Source organism: Talpa europaea (assembly GCF_964194135.1).
Source record: "Talpa europaea genome assembly, chromosome: 1".
Lineage (NCBI taxonomy): Eukaryota > Metazoa > Chordata > Mammalia > Eulipotyphla > Talpidae > Talpa > Talpa europaea.
In genome coordinates, this window is record NC_140073.1 from 3,832,735 (window position 1) to 3,849,431 (window position 16,697).

The following is a 16,697-nucleotide window of genomic DNA, read 5'->3' on the forward strand; positions in this document are numbered from 1 at the left end:
AGGGGCCGTGGGCCGGGAAGTTCCCGCCCCTGCCGCTCCCCGCGAGGCCGGGCTCCGGCACCTGGAGCCTAAAAGGCCCCGGGCTCGGGTGACTTGCGAAGCTCAGCCCTGGCCCATCTGGAGCCAGCGTTTCTCCTTTGTCCCTACAGCCTCCCTCTCCCGCAAGAACCACTAGTCCCAGGCTCCTCATTTCTGCCAGCAAATTCCCATACTTAGGATGTTTTCTCTGCTTCGTCACCTACTCCATTTCTTAAACTCCGTTCCTCCCAACACCTCACGCAACTGCCAGTCCTCCGTGGGATCTCCCAAGCTGGCCCCTCCAGCAACCACCTTGAAATCTGGAGAACACGGCCCCTCGGTGGGTGCCTGGGTGGGTGCCCGTGGGTGCGCTTGCACCAGCATCAGTACAGCAGCTGTCGGCAACTGTTCTCTCTGGCTCTGGGAAGTGCCTGCTGGACTCAGCCACCAACCTGGCCTGGCCTGTCAGGAAGACCAGGAGTCACTGGGCCTAAAGCTTGAAGTAACCCCCTCCCACACGCACCAAAACCTGGAGACTGGTTGGTTTAAACTTTCCAGGGGTCACAGGACTCAGGACAATGTAGATTTTGACCTCTGTGCTCTTGGGCTAAGGACTTAGGCTCTTCCAGCCACAAGTTCTGCTAAGAAGTTCTGACCTGGCCTACTTCGCAAGCCCACTGGACTTTCTCAGCCCAGGCCAGGTGCTAAGCTGGCTATTTTTACTCCCCAAGGACAAAGTAGTAAGGACAATCCACACCCGGATTGAAAGGCCGGCAGCAGGAGTCCCAATTCCAGCGAGGTTCTGGCTTCATCACCAGTCTCAACTGCAGGGTCTGACCTAGGCACAAGCCCCTGCTCATTGGGGCCGCTCTGAAAGGGCGATGGAGATGGAGCATTGCGAGTGTGACACAGTCATTTCTTTCCTTGGGAAACAGCTTTATTTACAAAACAGGTCTAAAATAAGAACATGAAATGACAAGCCCTTAGGAACTGTGGGAGGGCTGGCTCTTGGGGACCCAAGTGTGGAGCTCAGGCGTCCAGGCAAAGGGCCTAAAGAAGGACTGATGTGTGAAGGGGACCTAAAATTTGAACTCCTTATATTTCTTGCTGCCCCCGCGGCTGTCCTGGGGCTGAGCTTTTCGTTTCTTTTGCTGTAGAAGATGAAAGAGAAACAGGTTACCACACGTTACGCACCGATTCCCAAACCAAGACTGAGCAGGCTGACAGAGACACGCAGGTCTGGAAAAGAGCACTAAGACAAGAATCCCTTCTCACCGCTGTTTCAGGTCCTTCCCCCTGTACCTCAGTTTCATTACACTTAGAGGACCCCCCCTCCCATCCCCATCCCCAGCCATTTCTAAGGCTTCCAGTACCAAGGAAGCTCAGGGCAGCAGGCTGTTTTCACCCTCATTCTTGCCACTACAGGACACCTCTCCACTGAAGGAGACCCTCGTCCCTGGTTCCCACTTAGGGGGCCCCATGTGAGCACCTACCTTCTGTTTGGCAGCATGCTCAGCCACCATGTCGCTGAAGTCTTCCTTTTCCACCTGTGCCTGCTGCTCCCGCACATGCTCCTCATACTTCTGGGTCATGGCCATGGGGTCCAGCTCCAACTCTTCCGGTGCCAGGGCCACTTCTACACCTTGTAGCTCGGGGGCCGGCCCCTTCCGGCTCATAACCTGGAGGAGAGATCAGAGCCTTGTCATTGCCAAAGAGGCGCAGAAACCCTAGGTTCTGGCCTCCCCAAGTTTCCCGAAGCAGTGCCTCCAAGTACTCACCGTGGACATGTCATAGATGTGGGTTGATCCCATCATGGCGCCCCCGACAGTGGCTGTTCTCTTCTCTGGCAACACAGTGAACAGCTGAGGAGTCTCACTTCTGTAAAGAACAACGGGGTCAAACCCAAAAAGGAAGGGACAAGAGTCTTCAAAAGGGGCAGCACTTCCACCCAGCTCCCCTTAGAGGTTCCCAGATACCCAGAGAGAAAAAATGATGCTCAAGCTGCCGCTACAGGCCATGGAGACCCAGGGGAGGAGTTGTGGGTCCATGGGGAGAGGGGCAGGGCCCTGTTTATTGCAAAGAATCCAGTAAGAAAGACCAGAAGACCAACACCCCGCCAGACCAGGACTGCATCCCCACCTATTTCCCCGGAAGAGATGACACTTTTCTCCCACAGCAGCCAGAGCGAATACCTTGAAACACCTCATCCCCTTTCACTCCTCTGCCCAACATCCATCGAGTCTTCTGATCATTACTTGAATAAAATCCAAACTCCTTACAATGACCTAGAGGGCTCATAAGCTTATGAGCTGATCTTGATTCACCATACTCTAACCTTCATTCTTTTTTTATAAACATTTTCTTTCTTTCTTTCTTTTTTTTTTTTAAAAGATTTATTTATTTACTTATACAAGCACTGGGTACAGTCAGAAGCGCGGGAGGATGAGAGAATTCACCAGAGCCAGAGCGGGAGCAGAACAGGCAGAAGGACTGAGGTACACTGCTGAGGGGAGCAGTAGTCCAGACAGGAGAGGTCTGTCGAGCCATGTGGGACCCTCACCCGGCGGCCAGGGATCGAACCGGCGCTGCAGAGGCTGCGGGCAGCTTCGCAGACCAGCGCTCAACCGCTGCGCCACCAGGGAGGCCCTCTAACCTTCATTCTTGTTCTTTCTAGAACACACAAAACTTGAGACCTCTGCTTCCAGACAAGGAGTAACAGAGACTAGATGTACCTGTCCCATAACCCCCCCCCCAAAAAAAAAAAAAAAAAGAGCAAGCAAAGTATATGAAACAGTAGTTTTCATGTCACTGGATATGAAGCAACAGAGCACAGTGATTTCTGAAACAGGAAACAAATGAGGTGTGTCTGTTGACTGCTCAGCCCACTGCACGGGGAGTATATGGGCCACAGAGCAGAGGCGGTGTAGAGCCCAAGGGACACCATGGGCTGAGGGGCTGATGCCGAGGATGCAGGGAGACCAAGACAACTAGAGAGTATAGAGAGGCAGGGCACACACTCAAAACCTACAGGGGGCCCTCCCAGGACTCTGGTGAGGATGGCGTGTGAGGAAACCGCAGAGGCCAGGGAAATACCCAATGGATTAGTAGTAACAGTGTTGGCCTCTCTCAGGATTGAGAATAGTGCCTGTTCCACTGGCCAGAATGAAAAACCTCCTGCCTTGTGGGCAACAGGGGAAGTGCACAGAAGGGTCCCCACTCTGCTGGAGAAGACTGAACACTGCTTCTGTCCTGACTGAAGAATCTGAAAAGCAAGAGCTGAAAGGCTTAAACAGTTTCCAGTTCCCTTAATAGAGGTAAGACTTACAATGCAAAAGCATCCTGAGCCCCCAACAAGGTAAATTTCACAAGTGTGGCATCCAATCAAAAATTGATATGCAAAGAAACAGGAAAATAGAATCCTTAATGAGGGAAAAAATCAGTCGATTTAAATGAACCCAGAACTGGCAGAGATGTTAGAATTAGCAGGCAAGTATGTGAAAATGTTGTTATAACTGCACTCCATCTGTTCAAAATGTTAAATTAAGAGACACAGAAGATATAAAAAGACCCAAGTCACACCCCTAGGGTGGAAAAAGTACACAGAGGATGGGATTAATGTCAGATTAGAAATTGAAAAAAAAAAAAATAGCAAACCAGAAGACACAGGAATAGAAACTTTCTAAAATAAAAACACACCCCAAAATCTTTATTTTAAATTAACATAGCAGCAGGATGACTTCACGAGAGATCTGCATGTACAATAGGTGCACAAACGGAGCTGCCACAGGATAGAGAAGGGAAGGTAAAGAGCATTTGGAAATGTGATCCAGGAACAGCAACCACCATGAGCCCGGTATCCAGAGCCTAATGAAGCCCAAGCCAGGAGACAGGACACATGCTGAGCAGCGGGTCAGGCTATCCCCAACAGGCATGGGGAAAATCTTATAAAGTGCCAGAGATAAGTGGTACGTGTACACAAAGAAACACGGCAAAGATGATGACAGATCTCCTATCAGAAACAAAGCAAGAAAGAAGACACTGGAACATCAGTAAAGTAAAACACAGTTAACCTGGACTGCTACGCCAGGCAAAAATTCTTCCAAAACAAAGGCCAAGTGAAGCCATTTTTAGACCACACAAGCTTCAAGAATTCCTGACCAATATACGCACACTACGGAATGCTGCAGGAAGCCTTTCAGGCAGATGGAAAATGATACCAAATGGAAACCCGAATAAGACAAAGAAAGAGAAGACTGGGCATGGGGATTATGTGGTTATGATTTTTATTGTTTAAATTGTGCTAAAAGATAGTTCACCATTTAAACAAAAATAATAACTACGTAGTGTATATACAGACTCTAACAGGTAAGTAAACTGTGTGACGATAGTGCCAAAGCCAGGGAGAGAAGTAGAAGTTACCACTGTCAGGGTCTTACTACTACCCAGAAGTGGTATAATATCACTTGAAGACAGACTGTGGTACAGATAGATGGGTAGTATAAACCCTCAAACAACCGCTAAGACAACAAAACAAAACCTTACAGCTAATAAGTCAACAAAGAAGATAAAATGGAATCAAAGTATGCGCTGTTAATAAAGGTCAGAAAATAGTAAAAATGGAACAAAGAACAGAATGGACGCAGAGAAAATCACCTGATGAAAGAGAGGCCAGTACATGAAGACTTAGCAATCTGACTATTCCCCGGGCACACCTCGCGCCACACACTCCCGACTGCGCTTTGCGGATACTGCGGTTTTCACAAATTTAAGGCTTCCGGCAACCCAGTGCAAGCAAGCTCTTGGTGCCACTTATCCAAGAGCAGGTGCTCACCCCAAGTCTCTCCCCCATTGAAAGAAGACGTGGACATTAGTGGTTTTTTGGACATACTGCTCTCATAGGAGTCTACAGTATAAACCTAACTTTTCTATCTCTGGGAAACAAAAAAACGTTGTGACTCACTTTATTGCAACCTTCACTTTGTTGTGAAGATTCTAGAACCAAAATCACAGTGACTCCGAGGTGTGCCTGTACATGTAATAGCAGAGCTTTAAAATGCAGGACTGCGGAACCACACCTGTCCTAGGGCCTCGGCATCGCCTGCACTTAGTTCCTTCGGCCCGAGTTCCTCCTGTGACTGGTGCTTGCCCAGCATTCAGCTCTCAGCTCAAACACCTCCTCCTCAGCGAGGCCATTCCGAGGACCTCCCAACACCCAAGCCCTCGACATCCCACTACTGAGATTATCGTGTTCTCTGGTAACTTGCTGGCCTTGCCCCACTGCCTGAAGCAGTACCTGAAACACAGCTGGTGTGCCAAATCTCAGTAAGTTCTAAAAACAGGGTGTGGGGGATACACAAAGGTCACCCAATCAAGTAACAGGCTAAAGGGAAGAGAAAGTCCTCCCCAACCCCGGCCCAGGCCCTTCCTGGTTTCCTCACCCATCCATTGCCTCCTCGATCTTCTTCTTCCTCAGCTCAATGAGTTCAGGGGTCTCCATTCCAGCTGGAACTGATGAGAACCCTCCAGGAGTGATGAGGCCACTGCGAAGAAAGGGACAAGCTCTGGAGTACAGACGAGGCCCCCAACAATAGACTCCTTCCCAAAGGCAGACTCTGCCTCCCACCTGTCTGCAGGAGTAATGAAACCCGTCTCATCTGGCTTGTCTTCATCACTTTCCTCCTCCTCCTCTTCTTCAGAAGACTCTTCATCAGATGGCTCCAGCTCCCCCCAAGGGGTCCGATCAATCTCTTCTTCCTCAGTCTTGGTCTGAAAGAGATCGCACATTCCTTCAGCAAAGTAAGCACCTGTCGTGTGTTAAGTCACGGTAAGCTGCTGGCCACAAGAGAGAACAATCGCATACCCACGGGAAGCTCACATTCTAGTGAGGTGCTTACATGACAGCTCAAGAAAATGTATGCCCCTTTTCAGACACTGAAACTTCACAACTCTCAGCTCCCTGTAATGAAGCTCCAGACCCACAATCTCTGAATTTCATAACCTTAAGACCAAGCTGACCAGCCACGGCCCATACCTGAAACTCAGCAGCATTGGTCCCAAACACGTCCCCATAGAGTGGTTTCCCGGTCTCGTCCACAGGTGGCTTGCCCCAGCCGCCAGCATGGTACCCGAAAGAACAGCTCTGCACAAAAGGAAATGCAAGTCTGGAATACTGCAGCCCAAGAGCAGTCACTCTCCAGAGTACAGAACGAATACTTGGGACTGCTGAAAATTATGATTTCAGAGAAGAATGAAATGTCATGAAGCACCGCAAAGTTGGGCATCCCCAGTGGCGCAGCAGTTGAGCGCTGGGTTGTGAAGCTGCCCGCGGCCTCTGCATTGCCGGTTCGATCCCTGGCCGCTGGTGAGGGTCCCACATGGCACGCAGACCTCTCCTGCCCCCTGCTCCCCTCTGCAGTGTACTTCGTCAGTCTGCCTGTTCTGCTCTCCGCTCTGGCTCTGGTGAATTCTCTCACCCTCCCATACTTCTGACTGTACCCAGTGCTTGTATAAATAAATAAAAGTTATATGCACCGCAAAGTTATATGCAACAAATATGTGGTGGTACGAGGGTTGGGGGTAGGAGGCAGAAAGTATCCTGCTAGGCCATTCTTCTCCAACCCCAGTGCTGCCTCTAGCTTGCTAAGCTCCAGCTAGAGAAGGGAGCAAGTAAGGAGGGCTCTATACCATGGCTCCAACAAAGCACCAAGGCAACTAGCTACCAAAGCTGCTCACAAGAGCCCGCCCTCTACTGAAGGGGCAAAGAACCCTCATCATACAGGTCCAGTGTGGCGGCACCCAGAGACTTTATCTTAAGTCCACTAAACCTGATTCACAAAATCTCATTCCAATGTCTGGTGAGAGAAACTGCTCAGGACTTCAACTACTCAGCACTTCCAGAGGCCAGCTGTCAGTGCTTTGCAGGAGACAAGTGAGGCCTATCTGGTTGGCCTTTCTGAAGACACCAACCTGTGTCTGTCCATGCCAAATGTGTGACGTTCACAAGACGTTCAGCAGCCCTAGCACACCTTGTATGTAGAGAATCCACCACGACAGGAAACATTTCATTCTCAACAAAAGATTCTCTTGCTGTTACTGTAGTTCTGAACATTAGGTATTTTTTCTCCAAGGGTCAAAAGGTACCAAAGTATATGATGGCAAACAGAAAAATGCGGGACAGAAATCAGGTATTAGCAGTTTTTTCAATTTCATTTGCATCTGATTTTTAATGCAGAGATGCAAAGCATCCATTAAGTCAAAATGTTCAGTGGGCAAGTTTCAGCAGTTCAACATTGTAACGACTCTAAATAAACTTGTCCACTCTCTCTGGACTATGCCAGCATTTGCAATTTTTTAAACCAAGATTTTCATCAGACAGTAAATATCAGCACTCACTCTACTTTTTTAACTGTGCTGTCCTACAAGCAAGGACATATTTTTTTATGTGATTCCTGTAAGCGTGCTGTTAGGAGACAATTTTTAAAAACCCAGAAGTATGCAAAGGACCTCAGCCTTCCCGGCAGAGTGCTCGCCATCAGAACCCAACACACTTATTTTAAAAAACATGGCTCCAACTTCTTAGTGATTTTTCCAAACTTTGGAAACCTTTCAGAATTTGTTTCTCTTAAGAACAGAAATTTTTATCTGAACATTAACAATTAGTTCCTTTTCACTTTAATGACTTTATAAGGTTTTTTTCCCTGAACCTTTTATTTTAAAATACTAAATTTAATGACATTCTTAAGATAAATCATTTCTACCTATCTACCCACATACCTATCAGGAATATATCTGCAGATACCTTATTCAGATGTTAAGTTTGTTTTTTTCTGAGTGGTGAAACTGAGTGACTCATCCCCATCTTTGGTCTCATTAATTAATTCTTTTATGATAAGCACGTCAGGATTTTATAAAAAACAAAAACCGCATTACTCTTCTTTAAAAAGACAGAAGAGAGACATGGCAAAATGAGAAGGAAAATAAAAACCACCCTCTAGTTAAAAAGCAAAGGCAGCTAAGAATGGAAGAAAGGCCAGTGCTCACCTCTGGGATGGGCGAGTTCAGCCCAGGGATCTTCAGGTTGGGGTAGGATGGGGGCGGGCCGTATCGCTGCATGGCAATCAGCCATGGGGGAGGCACCTTGTGGGCATTCTGTGGGAGAAAGCACAGGGTATTATCGGCCGACCGGAGCCCTCTGTCTCCCTTCCGCCCCAATTCCACCACCTTCTCTGAGGCCCCAGTCAGGTAACTGGCACTCACTGGTCCTACTGGCATCCCCAAGGAAATCCTTAGCTCATCAGACAGATCTCCTGGCTTCTTCTCCTTCAGTCGTGTCTCAAACTCCTTCCCCTGAGGAAAAAGAAGACCACGCTGTTTTGTGTGTGCCAGCCAAACACTGAACAGGAGAACAAAGACCAGGAGCGCCAATAGACACGAGGTAAAACCCCCCACTGAAGGCTGCCTGGTCCCCACTGCCATTCTCATCGCTTCTTTCCCTGGCGACAGAAGGAAAAGGAATAAAGGCCAGGAAGGAGGGGAAAGTTAAGGCTCCCAGTGCCATCATTAACCCACTGAGAACACAGGTCAACTAAGGACCTACTTTCTGGCCTGTGAAATGAGGGCATTTGACAGAATGATTCCAATGTCTTCCTGCCGCAAAGATCCACAACATCACAGTGACCAACATCACAGGGACCCGAAAAACAGAACTTTCTCCTACCCTCAATGTTAGATGTTTCCTAAAAGCATCTGTTGCTTGGCCCCTCTGTCCCTAACGCCTCCACTCTATGTGATTACCACCTCCAAGGCCTGGTCTGCACCTCTCTTGCAGATATCACCTCATATTAAGATTTCAGATTCTATCCCCTCCCGGGGTGGGGTGCCTCCCCAGCACAGGCCCAACCTCATAGTATAGGTCCCCGTGGATGGTCAGCTTGGGCTTGGTCTGCCACTTGAAGAAGGCGTCATGCAGCTTCTGGTAGTCGATGTCGATCTTCCCCATTTTAGGCCGAACCTTCTCTCGCATTTTGGACTTCATGGTCTTCTGCTCTTCCTGTAGAGAATGGCAGAAGACACACCATAAAAAGTATTCACCAGGGGCCTCCCTGGTGGTGCAGTGGTGAAAGTCTCAGCACTATCAAGCTGTCACCAGCCACTGTGGCACAAGATCCATCCCCAGCCAATGAGCTAACCCACAGGGCACAGACCTCTCCTGTCTCCCCACTGCTTCCTTCAGCAGTGTATTTCAGTGGATCTGCCTGCTCTGCTCCCCACTCTGTCTCTGTTGAATCCTCTCACACCCCCACACCACTAGCCTACACCCCAGATCTTGTATGCGTAAAATAAATAAAAAATAAATATTTTTTTTTTAAAAAAAGTATTCACCAACGTCAACCCTTAAAATATCAGGCCAGGGCCTCCCCTGGTGGCGCAGCGGTTGAGCCCTGGGCTGCGAGGCTGCCTGCAGCCTTTGCAACGCCGGTTCGTTCCCCGGCCGCCGGCAAGGGCCCCACAAAAAAAAATAAAATAAAAAATCAGGCCACCCACTCTTGGAAGAGATGAAGGCAAACTTCATTTATCTCATTCTCAATGTCACCAAACTCCTTCCTGCTCAAAACTCCTCAAAATCCCCAATACAAAAAAGAGACTTGTATGAAATCAGCCTCAGCTACATCTGTCCATCAGCACTTTCTCAAGCCATATGATCAAGAGACTGATCTCAAATTACCCCCGAGGGACAAGGGGCTGGAGTCTGGCTGCAGGCAGCTCCATGTGGGCGCTGGGACCCTGAGTGCATGGCAAGGAAATAAGCATTCCCTACCCAAAGCATTCCATGAAGAACCTCAAATTTAAGAAGCTACACAAGGACCGTGAACCTCCAGCTGTGCAGGCTCGCACTGGGAGCAGGAACTAGAGACACGGCCACAAGCAACCCGGAGGAAAAGGAGTCACGTCATGCTGAGGAGAGCTGGTGACACAGGGGCGGGGGAAGAGACAAGAGGAAGAGACCAGAGGACTCAGCATGGGGCAGGAGCATGAGCTGAACACAGGGGTGAGGTCTGCCTGTCAGGAATGATGTCCTCCCGCCCCTGCTCTCCCTGCCAGGCGTCAGATAACTTGGAGAACAGATAATTAGATGATCTCCAAGTAGGTAGATTTGGGGATCCAGATTCTGATATTGAGGAAGGCCGCATCCCCTGGCCTCACCTTCTCCTGCAGAGCCTCACGCATCTCCTGGATGCCTGTGCGTTTGATGAAGTCTGGCAGCTCGAACGGAGGCTTCTCAATGCCTCGTTTGCCCTGCAGGTACTTGCGCTTAAAACACCAGTGCCGTGGCACGGGCACAGAATTCCGAGTGGCCTTGAGGTGAACCAAGAGCTTGGGGTCCTGAGCTGTCACATCATGCATCTCCACAACGTCAGGCCGGGCCACGAGCTGGAAAACACCACAGTGTGACTCTAGAAGGCCCCAACCTCTCTGACACAAGGCATGTTTGCTTCCTCTTCTGCCAGCCTCTTAAGGTAACTTCCTAAATCACTCTGGCCTCCTTCAAAGGCCTCCTTTACAAAAGCAAAACCCCGTGGGGTTCTAGGAGCTCCTCAGGTGGGCTCCCCACCTGGCCCCAGGGCCTACTGGGTTGTCTCGCTTCTCACCTGCTTGAGTTCTGCCACCGTGAAGCGATTCATCCGGCGCAACTTCTTCTTGGACAGCTTGGGGGCTTCTGGCTTCTTTTCCTAGAACAGAACAGTCATCACCTTGGAGCAGGACCCCCAGGTGGGAAGAAACAGCCCACTGAAGCCCAGTTTTAAGCCACCTACAGGAGCCTCCCTCCAAGGCTCCGCCCCTGTACCTCTCAGGAGGCATCTCAGCCAGCTGTCCCCGCAGTCCCTGTCTCCCCATCGGAGGCTGCGGCCTCACCTGCTCGTCATCACTGCTGTCATCATCGCTATCCTTGTGCTCCTCCTCAAAGCCCTTCTTCTTGGGAGCTGCAGAGTTCTCCATCTTGTCCAGTTTCTCGGGCTCCTTCTCTTTCTCCTTCTTCACGTCGTCAGTGAGCTGCGAAGCCAGACAACATCCGCTGGGCCCCCTCCCCAGTTCCTGAACCGGGCCCTGAAAACACGCCCTCTCAACCCCATTTGCCCCGCCTGCTCGGCCCCTCAGCGCATTGCTCCCTGTACCTTGAAAGCCTCAAAAATCCTCTTGAAGAAGATGAAGTTGGGCTCATAAATCTCAGGCTCTTCAGTCACATACTCGATCTCAACATCAGCAGCGGGGGAGTCTGAGCTCCGGGACCGGGTGGGCTCCTTCTCTCGGTCTCCAGAGCTCTCAGATGATGCCCCCCGCACTCGCTGGGGCTTTTTCTTCTTCTTTCGGTTCCGACGCTTCCGGTTTTTCTGTCAAAAACAAGAGAAAAACCACAGAATGAGAGACTCCAAGCACCAGGCCTACCCCTTCCACCCAATTGCCAAGAGGCTGAGTAAAAAGGTCTTGAAGTCCGACTCCAAGGTCTGCCCTCTCGAGCTGGGAGCCTCGGGGTGAGTTACTGCCCCTCTCAGAACCGCGGCTTAGTCAGTGGCAAGACATGGAGCACGCAGAGACTCAAAGGCTTTATGGCGGTGACCGAAACGGCAACAGGGCGCTTAGGGTGAAAGAGGCTCCCAACGGCAGGCACTCCGCGCGGAGCGCTACTCCAGGGCCGCGCCGTTGGACCGGCCTTCCAGGCTCAGCACCACCCCATACCTCCTTTTTGGATACGGACACCGTGTCCTCCTCCGTCTCTGACGCTGACTGGCCCAGGGACGAGCGAGTGTCTGTCTCCATCTCCTCTTCCTCTGTAAGGGACGCGGGCGGCTGTCAGCCCTGCCCGCCCCTTGCGGCATCAGCCCCCTTTCCCAAGGGCCAGCTTCTCTCGGAACCCCCCCCCCGGGGAAGGCAGGGAGGGCTGTAGCCCCGGCCCCACCACCAGGTCCCGACCCTGCAGCCTCAGGCCCCACTCACCCTGCTGAGAGTTCATCTCCTCCTGGCGGCTCTCCTTCAGCTGCAGGATCTTTTCCAAAGCCTGGGGAATCTTAGGCCCCACAGAGGGGTCGTCCATCTGCCAGAGACAACCCAGGAGGCGCGGGGTGATCACAGTGTCCTTCCTCGGACTTCACCCTCTTGTACCAGAGAGACCACTGGCCAGGAGACGTGAACAGCAGCAGCGGCCAACACCAGCTGGACACTCACTCCTCAGCATCTCTGAGTTACCCCCAGATCCTGGCCAGAAATGTCCCCCAGACCCTACTTCCTGCCCTGCCTCAACATTTTAACTTAGTATGGTTACCCCCGCACTCCCCCCCAGAAGTCCTCCCATCTTCCCTGAGGATTCTCTACACACCCAGAAAGCATCCCCTTTTAAACCACATTCTCCTGTCCTGAAAAAGAAATCACATGCTTACCTCTCTGTTTTCATCTCCAGGGGGTGGTGGGGGGCCCCGAGGTCGGGGAACAGGGGCTCCCATGGGCAAAACAGTAGGAGTGGGACCCACTGGAGCTGCTACTGGAAAGAGGAAAAAACCCAATGTCAGAGGAAACAGAACATTGTAAAAATTACCTTCCTTGCTAAAAGCCAGGGTGGTGTTATCCTTAGAGGGAGGGGTGGCTAGAAAGGAGACTAGGAGAGCTTTTGGGGTGCTGATAATGTTTTGGCTCCTAGTCTAAATGCTGGTTTTATGGGTATGCTCGGTTTATGAAAATTCACTTTACATGCTCTATTCCTAAGAAGAGAAATTTATCATCACCCTCCTCACCCTGCCCTTCCATTCCCAAAGATTTACCTCGAGGGCCCAGGGGGGTGCGAACACCAATCTGACCCATGTCCTGTGGCGGCCGAGGCACCGGGGTGCCCATCTTGGCAATCTCCTGCTGCCGCTCCTGTTCTAGCAACACCGCTGCCTACGAGGGGGAAGTGGGGTGGAGACACAGCTTGAAAATCCATCCAGCAGCCCAAGCAGCCCCCGGCCAATGCCTTCTTTCAGCTAGACAACAAGTTCAGACATCACCCCCACCCCACTTCCCAGCCACTAAGCCAAATAGCCCTCTCATCACCAAGGAAAATCCCTAGAAATGCCCCCGGAAACATCTAACTCCCAGCTGAGAACTTACTAGCTAGACAGATACTGCTTTCATTTCTAAGGTAGACTTTTCTCATTTTTTCTTCCTCAAAAGGCTGTCATTTCTAAGGAACAATGAGTTCTTTACTTACATGGACCCCTCAAGTCCTAACACAACCTAGGCAAAGACAGTGCTTCACAAACACTTCCATGTCTACTGCTGTTATCTTCATTCTCCAAGAAGCCTGAGAAATGCCTACGTAACTGACAGAGCACACCTCTAAGATTGAACGTCTTATGTATCTTTCCCTGACTTAAATTATTTTCAACACATTCAGTCTAAATCAGATACTAATGATTAAGCTGGCACAGAGCCCTCTCCAAGTCCCTAGAAATATGCTAAAATATCAGCATATAAGACCAGTAAGGACAGCAAACTTTTTCCGCAATAACCAAACAGTATTTCAAGTTTTACTGGCCATTGGGCAAACTCTGTTGTACATTCTGAGTTTGGTGTTTTGTTTGCTTGTTTGACACTTTTTTAAAAACATAAAAGCTGTGTCATTAGCTCACGGGCCATTCAAGACAGGCCACGGGCCATAGTTTACCAAACCCTGATCTACAAAAGGATGCAATTACTTGGGAGATCCTGGAATTTAGTTTAGGATAAGGGAGTCTCCACAGAAAACTTAAATGGTGCTTCAGTTTTAAACACTAGAAGTATAACAGACTCTCAAGTGCTTCAGACTCTAAACACTAGAAGTGACTGCCAATGGATTGGACCATGGGGTCAAAGGTCAGGAAGAGGGACATTACCCGCTTCTGCTGCTCCAAGAGCTCATGTTCCTTCAGTGAATGATCTCCCTGCTTAAAAGAGAAAACAAGCTCATACCAGCACCAATCTCTCAAAGATCAGTCTGCCGTAACTACTTCCTGGAGTCCTCTTCCAGCCTAAGTCCTAAGTTCTAGTCTTTGGTCCAGACTCTTCCCAGATCCAGCTAGGATCCAACTCTTTCTGAGGCTCCACTCCCCCTACAGGACCCTGATGAGACCCGGGTCCAGAATGTCACCTGCCCTACCTGCTTGGCACGCTCCTCTTGCTGCATGAGCAATGCTGCCTGCTGCTGTGCTAGCTTCAGTCGCTCCTCTTCTGACAACGCCACAGGCTCACCCACCCGGAGAGGAGGTGGGGGGCCCAAGTTTGGTGGGCGGGGTCCAACTGCCATAGGAAAGCCAAGGCCAAGGCCTGGTGGAGGAGGTGGTGGTGGAGGAGGAGGTTGCAGAGGGGGGAGTCCCATGGGTGGTGGTGGCATGGGAATCCCAGGGAGCTGTGGAGAGAGAGATGACCATCAGCGGGAAAGCACTTACCTACGGCAAACATTGCTGGGGGGATATACTATGAGCCACATGTTGTGGTTCAAATTCAAATGGCATGAGTCTCACACTCAAAGAGGATAACAGGACTATTACTAGAAAAGAATGTTAACTTTGGGACATCAACCAATGAAGGCCACCGACTGCCTCCCCAGAAAAACAGCATGAACACAAGTTTTACATACAATTTCAGGAGATTCACAGCACTATAAGCTATCCGCAGCCACTGCAACATAAGTTTGATCCCCAGCCAGGGAGGTGACCCACATGGTGCAGCAGACCTCTCCTGTCTCGCCTGCTGCTCCCCTCAGGGGTGTATTTCAGTAGATCCACCTGTTCTGTTCCCCACTCTGTCTCTGGTGACTCTTCTCACCCCCGACACCTCTGGCCTACACCCCAGTTCTTGTATGTATAAATAAGCCTTTTTAAAAAAAATTTTTTTCAGGAGCTTCACGGATACCTGCAAAGGTATCTATGGACTCTTTAACCCACACACAGACACCAGTAGACCCTACTGGCTTTATTTTTTAATTATCTTTTTAGGTCTTTTTTTTTTTTTAAATTTTTGTATAGAACAACTGCAGTGTAGACCACAGGTGGGGTGGAGGTATTGGTGAGAGGATTCCCCAGAGACAGAATGGGGAGCAGAGCAGGCAAGAGGAGCAGCAAGTGACACAGGAAAGGTGTGCTGCACCACATGGGGGTTAGCTCCCTAGCCAGGGAAAGAACTCAGGCCACCGCAGTGAAAGCTCTGAGACTTAACCCCTAAGTCACCAGGGAGGCCCCCCAAACTGGCTTTAGAGAAGAGCCATGACCTGGATCAGAGAGGACCTGGAAGCTGAGAGAACTTAAACGGAGGCAGTGTGTCCCACTAATTCAGAAAACACAGACGTAGGAACTCAAGTGTGGGAGTCAGCCCTACTGTCTCACTGAGTAACAAGGGAACTGTGCCTACGTTATTACTTCCAGCTGAGGGGAGGATTAAGTCAGGCTTCCAGATAGCCAAGCTGAATTTTAAATGACAGGTAGAGCATGGAAGAACAGACACTGGGGAAGAAAGGCACTGTCAGGACCAAAAGAGAGCAGAAAAGTGTCCAGTTCTGGCATCACAGCACCTCACTGCCCAGTCTGCTAGCTGCATCCACAATACTCACGTGGGAAATGTACTACCTTGAACAAAGGAATGACAAAATGGAATAACCTCCTTACCTGTGCTGACATGGGAGGGGGAGCAGCTTTGTCCCCATCTTCACCTCTCAGAACTGGCCGGTTTAGCACGATGCCAGTCTGCAAAAGGAAGAGAACTGTCAGTCCAAGAGATGCTATTGCACTAAATGACGTTCCCTCCCATTCATACAACAAAATGTATGCCGTGCTGGGCTCTGGGGAGAGTCAACATACACAAAAGCGATTACAACAGAGAAGACAAAGGCCAGAACAGGCCAAAGGAGCAAGCCCCCGCGGGCTGCGCCGAAGCACATGAGGAACGGAGGCGGGACGGTGAGGATCCCAAAGGCCTAGAGAAGCTCGGCCTCTCCTGACGTGCCGCCGCCAGCACTTACCTGGCGGGTGTAGGTCTGCAGCCGTTCTACCAGCTCCTCGCGACTCCCTGCTGGGCAAAGCACAAGATCAAAGCGGTACGTCAGGCTGAGCCGAACAGCGGGCCTAAGTCAGGCCCCAGTCGGGCCCCAGCCACCGGCCTCCCTCCCCCGCCCCCGGGTCTCCGGGGTAACAGGCTCCGCTTCCCCACAGGCCTACGCAGCCCGCTCTTGACCGCCGGTGCTCCTCACCCTGGATCGGAGCTCCGATCTCCGCCAACTTGGCTTGAAGCTCCTGGGCCGCCCAGGCGCCATAATGCCCGGGAGGTGGCGGCGGCGGCAGCTGCAACTCTCCTTTCGGCGCCTCGGGATGCTCGGCCGCCATCTTAGCCGCAGCAAGGCGCGCGACCAATCCGGAAACTCGGACCAACCTCGGGGCGCACTTCCCGGAACTTCCGGCAGCGCCGTACGCCACGTCCGCTCGAGAGTCGGCAGGCCTCTGCCGGGAATCCCGGTTGGCGAGAGAGGCAGCCGGGCCTCCAATGGCCGGCGCCCGGGTCGCAAAGCTTCCTGGGAGTTGTAGTCCGCAGGTCGCGGCCGACGGCTCCGGCACTCGCACCCGGCCGGGCCACGGCACCCGGATCCTGGGGGCTGGCGTGGGGGCGGGCTGCGGGGAAAG

General features: G+C 51.0%; 1 protein-coding gene across 3 annotated transcripts; it reads right to left on the bottom strand.

The window, feature by feature from the left end:
• Window positions 1–1,050: 1,050 nt before the first annotated feature.
• SF3B2 (splicing factor 3b subunit 2) lies at window positions 1,051–16,429 on the bottom strand. Of its 3 annotated transcripts, XM_084246420.1 has the most exons (22): window positions 16,271–16,429; window positions 16,043–16,089; window positions 15,690–15,767; window positions 14,186–14,434; window positions 13,923–13,973; window positions 12,831–12,948; window positions 12,453–12,553; window positions 12,013–12,109; window positions 11,755–11,846; window positions 11,193–11,408; window positions 10,933–11,070; window positions 10,668–10,748; window positions 10,222–10,449; window positions 8,918–9,067; window positions 8,275–8,364; window positions 8,059–8,166; window positions 6,050–6,157; window positions 5,642–5,784; window positions 5,457–5,558; window positions 1,797–1,896; window positions 1,512–1,697; window positions 1,051–1,169 (listed from the first exon to the last, which is right to left on the bottom strand). In XM_084246420.1, the coding sequence occupies exons 1-22, from the start codon at window positions 16,401–16,403 to the stop codon at window positions 1,098–1,100; spliced, it is 2,688 nt and encodes an 895-aa protein (XP_084102546.1). In that variant the 5' UTR covers window positions 16,404–16,429; the 3' UTR covers window positions 1,051–1,097. The 3 variants fall into 3 exon arrangements, with proteins under 3 accessions (XP_084102546.1, XP_084102548.1, XP_084102547.1); XM_084246422.1 differs by lacking the exon at window positions 13,923–13,973 and having other exon boundaries at window positions 12,453–12,550; XM_084246421.1 differs by lacking the exon at window positions 13,923–13,973.
• Between the last annotated feature and the right edge of the window lie 268 nt (window positions 16,430–16,697).